Source organism: Dendrobium catenatum, unplaced genomic scaffold (assembly GCF_001605985.2).
Source record: "Dendrobium catenatum unplaced genomic scaffold, ASM160598v2 fragScaff_scaffold_1638, whole genome shotgun sequence".
NCBI lineage: Eukaryota > Viridiplantae > Streptophyta > Magnoliopsida > Asparagales > Orchidaceae > Dendrobium > Dendrobium catenatum.
In genome coordinates this window covers 2,067,506-2,073,505 of record NW_021320100.1, presented here as the reverse complement: position 1 = coordinate 2,073,505, position 6,000 = coordinate 2,067,506, and the positions used below count along the sequence as shown (strand labels likewise).

At 39.2% G+C, this 6,000-nt stretch overlaps 1 protein-coding gene across 2 annotated transcripts in view; it reads right to left on the bottom strand.

Moving 5' to 3' along the window:
- The window catches only part of LOC110113518 (fatty acid amide hydrolase), a 55,750-nt gene that overhangs the window by 6,674 nt on the left and 43,076 nt on the right, over positions 1-6,000 (bottom strand). For both annotated transcript variants that reach the window (XR_003703158.1, XM_028701077.1), the window contains exon 17: positions 5,764-5,828. Coding sequence is in view for 1 of the 2 variants with exons in the window: in XM_028701077.1 (XP_028556910.1) it covers positions 5,764-5,828 (65 nt within the window). In the remaining variant the exon portion in view is untranslated. The remainder of the gene's footprint in view (positions 1-5,763; positions 5,829-6,000) is intronic.

Sequence of the window (6,000 nt, the reverse complement as noted above, 5' to 3'; positions counted from 1 at the left end):
CGCCTCCTGTTCCGCCCGCCCCCTCCTTCGGTAAAAATGAACAGGCCCACTGGATTGGGCCGGCTGGACCGGTCCAGGGAGGACAGGTCTAACATGGCGCTACGATTATGCTCTCTAGAATTTTGTCAAATTCATTTTAGGGTCGATGCGCCACACTAACTCCACTATGCCTAATCAAATCAATTATTTAACTGTTGCGTTTCAGTGGAGGTCATTTTGTACACCGCGGCACTGACATATGTCAAATGCTGCATTGGTGGATTGGTCAGAATCTTTTTGTTTCAAGTTCAAATGTGTAGCGTCACAGCGCCATCTGACCACACCACTACAACGCTCATCCTTCCTTTGATTGGCCGAGCATCGCAACACTCCCACACTCAGTGCAGTGGCACCATACACTTATATAGGAAAGGATGGTCGATTTCCTCATTTCACACTACTCTTTACATTCCTTGCCCTCTTAGCTTTATGTTTCTTGTGAATTCGTTCCTTCAAGTAGCAATGGCTCCTAAAATCACAGTTAGAAAGATGACTCCCACGACAAAAAATAGGTTAGTGAGCTCCACTGCTGAAGAAAGGTACAACAATTCTATTGTACACAAGCAACTTATCCCTACGCAAGGTTTTAGAAATTCTAAGGAGTGGTAGAAATGATGATAGTAAATAGGGGGTGGGAAAACTTTTTTGTTGAGCCTGCTACATGTATAGTTTCTATTGTCCAGGAGTTCTATGCTATCGAAAGGGAACCCCAAGATAACAGGGCATTTGTTAGGCGGAAGTGGGTAGCATTTGATAGTGTGACTATCAATAGAGTGTATGAGACCCCCAAACTAGAATTTGATGACTATACTGCCCTTATTAACACTCCTGCAGACCCATAAAAAAATATTAGAGTATTGGTTGGACCCCGCTTTTGAGTTGAGTAAAAAGTGAGGGAGGGAACATAGTTAATTTTCATGCATCGACACTCAGTAGAGTGTCAAAAGCTTGTCATTTGCTTATTTCTGCTTGATTTATACTACACACCAATATTAGCAAAGTGACCGATGATCGAGCACTTTTGAGTTATTCTATTCAAGTTGGCCACTCTATGGACATAGGAAAAATTATCAATCATTCCCTCCTGTACATGATTCGTGGATCTACTTCTGTGGGTTATGATCACCCTTCTCTTATTTATGCTTTGTGTTTGCTTGGTAGTGTCTTAGGTAAGTTCAAGGAATAACAACTCTTCCCTATTTCTTCTATCACCAAAGCCAAAATTGAACAATTTAAGACTACCACTAGGAAAGAAGGGGATGAACCTAGTCAATCTAGTCAGCCCAGTCAACCCAGCCAATCCAGTAAGTCAACCCAAGTTCAGAGCCCCTAGGACCCTATGAGATCAGGCTGTTGACCTCAGGGAGCAAGTTGCTCATATGCATACTTACTTTGAGGGGGGCATAGGCAATGGAAACAAAGAATGAGCCACAAAGTAGACTATGTGATAGACATGCAAAAATGATAGTATCAATATGCTTCTAAGTTCAATGAAGCGTTCGTTGGAATGTTCAAAAACTGCCAATTGTTCCAGGGTCTTGATCAGCCCCTATCCCAAACAGCCTTGACTTACAAGGCCTACTTGTGGCAGCCAGCACCACCCCCACCACCACTACCAATAGCCAGCAGAGGAAGAGGAGTGAAAGGATTGCTTTTTATTTTATTGTTGTTATGTTATTATTTTGTTATTTATTTTTGTTTCATGTGTTTTGTTAGAGTTTCATGTTTTTGATGTATTGCTTTGAGTGAAATGAATGTTAGTGTACCCTTTATTTTATACTAAAGCCTATACTTGCTCCTTATGCTTTACTATTTGCATTTGAGATTTTTTTTTATTAATTGCTAAAATTACAGATTGAAATAAATAAAAATAAAAAAATTACAAAATTGAAGGTGTTTAATTGAGAAATTAAGCAATATAAACATTTAACTAATAAAAATCATTAAGACTAATAATTCTTACTAAAGAAAACTCCTAAACTACTAAGGAGCACTTAACTACTTAAATTAGGTTTAAATGACTAAAGATTTAGTGAAAATACAATACTCATATTAATTAGAAAGTTTATTATAAGCATGTAATTATGACATTATGTATATGTTAGACTGGTTCAGCTGGCCCCTGGACTGGCCCCTTGCCAAGGACCGGCTCAAGTGTATAGGAGGCGGGCGGTAGGAGAGAGGGACAGGGAGATGGGGCCCACTAATTCATTCACATGTTTTGGAGCCAAAGGAGGGGGCAGCAAGGTAAAACATGTAATTTGGGCTTAATTGATTAACTACATGCTTTAAGTAGGAAGGATGGATTAGGGTTAGGGGTTATGCTTTGATTTGTGGCTGATTTGGAGTCTCTTGTTCTTAGTGTTTGGGCTCTAGCTTTGTCTAGAGATTGAGAGAGATCGATCCTCCTCTCGAATTGAGGATCACTTGTATCTTGTTTGTTTTTCTTCCGTTAGTTGATTTTTTTTGACAAAGTGGGCTGTTTTTCTCTGATTCTTCCTCTACTTGTTGAGTATTCTCACTGTTTTTTGTGTCTCTTATTAGGGTTTACTTGAGATCTTCAAGTATATGCTAACAAATTGGTATCAAAGCAAATTTTGAGAATGTTTGTGGGCTGTTTTTGTGAATTTCAGTTGCTGTTTTTTGGCCCGTGAAGGGGAAAGTTGCTGATTTTTGGGATCAAGATACAATTTTTGAATCTACAAAAATCCGGGGATTGATGGCGGCCAAGAAAGTGGATGCGCTGGAAGAAAGACTAGAAGGGGAGATGAGCCAAATAAAAACAACGGTGGAGGACCAAATTTCATCACTAGAAGGCAAGGTTTTAGATCTTCATGAGATGGGAAGAAGATATTGGAAAATCAAAATCAAACGGCGGCATCGGAGGCAAAGGGTCTGGGAGAAAGAAATACAAATTCTGAAATTCGTAGGAGGGAAGAAGATGTGGAGATCCTTGAGGATATTGGTGGAAGGTATGAAATGAGGCGTGGTTATGGGGGGTATGAACCAAGGGGTGCTGGTTGAGAGAGAAGAAGGATATTATGGTAGGAAGGGTGGGTGCTGATTTTGAAGAAAAAAGGGGAGAAAGTGAAGAGGGGTTTGGGTATGAGCGTGGAAGGAAAGATCGGAAGACTTGGGAGGAGCCAAGCACTTGGGAAAGGAAAAATTATGGACTAATACGGGGAAATGGGGGAGTTCCGAAGGCGAGGAAGCTGAAGATACCCATTTTTGAAGGGGAGGATGCACGCAGATGGATCTACAAAATGGAGAGATATTTCACCCTCAATGGACTGATGGAGGGGGAGAAATTGACAACAACGGACTTATGTTAGGAAGGGAAGGCAGACTAATGCTTATTAGAACATTGATTTGAGCATTGGATTGAGAATGAGTGCAATTTGTAACACTTGAAAACATATGCATGGACATTTGATTTAGGAGAAAATGACAACCCTAGCCAATGGTTAGTTATAGGCGACAGATAGGGAAGCAACATGAATGTTAATACATGTATTTCGGAGGTGTTGGATACTAATCCAACGAACCTAAGCACATCGCCATCCCCTACGGGTTCTCACATGAGAGCAACCTCTGAAAAATCACCAAATTTTCACTGGTTTGCGGAATGGACAGTGAACATATGCGTTATTTTTGGGGTTTAGAAAATCAAATGCAGCGGTTCTAGTAACCTAAGGGTTTTGGAGCGTCATACACATATCCATAAGGCTTGGAGACCTAGGTGTTTCCCAAGTTTTTTTGAGATTTACTTCACCGAAGCAAGCCACAGTGCAAGCCGATATGCTCTAGCCTTGCAAAAGCGAGATGGAGGGAGGAGAAAGCCCAAACTTATCGTCAAAGTGCTTTTCGATCTCGCCTCCGCTATTTAGACCGCTCATGGTTGTTGTTTTGTTGTCAGTGTAAGACGAAGAAAGTGTTCCTATAGCAGATCGTCACCTTCCAAAAGCCTTCACAACACCACCTAGTTCGCGTCTCTCTACTTGATAGATAGAAAACAGAAGCTTACTCACCCTCTATTTGGAAGGACACTAGCAGAAAAGGACATCTCAAGCAGCTCAGCACTTGGCACACAGATCTCCTTCCCAGGCCATTCGACTCCACCTGAACATACTAAATGCACTCAAGAAGTGAGTTTCCTCTTGCTCGGTTTAGCCCTAGACCCGCCACAGCCACCGTCGTCAGTCGCTACCATCTTTAAATATTACACTACATTCATTTTACTCAAAACCAAACAAAAAAAATTCATTCATTTGGATTTAGTTTACACTCATCCAAACAACTCCAAATAATTCATTTTATATTGTATTCATTTTACACTGCATTCCTTTTATAGCCAATGAAACAACCCCTTACACGAAATGAGATGATTCGACCTAAAACAAAAACCCCTCCCTTGACTTTATATTAGTCGGAACTCCATATCTGGGTAAGCCCTTTTAATCTTTTGCATTGAGAGACCTAAGATAACTTCAAGCAAATTTTTAGATGTCGTGTATTTTAGCTCAAATTTAATGCAGCATTTTATTAGTAACTTTTTAATTCCTTTATGTGCCTAGAATGAATTTCAAATGCCTGGCAAGATTAAGTATGATATCATAGCATTCTTTTGCCATAGCAAAGATGTTAGAACATCCTCTTTATCACGTCCAATGCAATAGTAAAAGTTTCATCAGGCGCGAGTAGCTTAGCACATTTTTCAAAGCAATTTTATATATTTTTTAACTTCAATACAAGCCAGATTAAAAGAAGCTTATTATTCGGTACAGACAAGCATCATAAAAGATTTTTCAGCTCAAGTTGGGTGATTTGAATTGGATTGGGACCGAACTAGTTCGGTTTAGAGCAACAGAGTTAATTTCATGTAAACTAGATCAAATTTGTTGAATCAAACAATTTAATTTTGCCCAAGCTTCACTCAATCATGATTATTTCAATCAATTGGTCACCTTAACATTTCACTGGGATAAATGGTCTCCTTTAATCAGTAGTAATTTAAGGGAATTGAACCTTGTTACGATTGTAAGAAAAAACTCTATTTAACTAAGCACAAACTTTAATGCAAATTACACATCCCAAGACAATTCAGAAGTGAAACTATGCCAGATTTTACTTGGTTCAATTAGACCAATGCTCAGACAATCTCGAAATTGGATGATAACCCCATCTATGATTTGATGAGTCACAGGAGAGTTCATAAACACCTAAACTCTCTAATCAAGGCCCAAATGGCCTTGTTTCTCAACTAAAATGAGGTGACCCAGCAGCAAATGAACATCCCCCCCCCCCAGATTCAGCATTACCAAGAGCTCCATAAGCTGGGAAGAATTCAAGTTTACAGCAGGAAAGCAATTGGTTGGGGAGCAGAGGAAAGTCCTTAGTTCGAGCATCCCATTGGTCATTCCAAATAAAATGTAAAGCTACTGAATCTTAATATTGGCCAGCTCAGCATTTCACCATCAATTGAATTTAACATGCTAAATATGTGTATAGATTCAGGTTTGTAGCATAATAACAAAGCTCATATAAAACAATTCATGGCATTATTAGCATGACTCGATTCATCAATTTGTAAACTGAGAATAAAAAGAAATAATAATAATAATCATACTGTTCAAACATGAGATAGGTGAAACTAATAGGATATATTCACTGAGACTACTGACAAAGTAGATAAAATAGAGAGATTTAAATAATTGATGTACTTACCTGTGACCTCAATGTTGGACTCCCCATTTTTAAGAGCGGTTGAGGATATTTCAGGCGCAGTGATGCTGTCAGATGAAGAAGATGCCATTATGGTAGATATATTGGTCACCCTTTTCTATTTTTTTTTTAATAATCAATGAGAGATTTGTAAATGTAGTCACAAACTGAATGACAAGCATTTTGGCCAAATATTTTTCCTAGGGTGAGGAAGTTGTGGATGCCAATATTTGAAGGGGA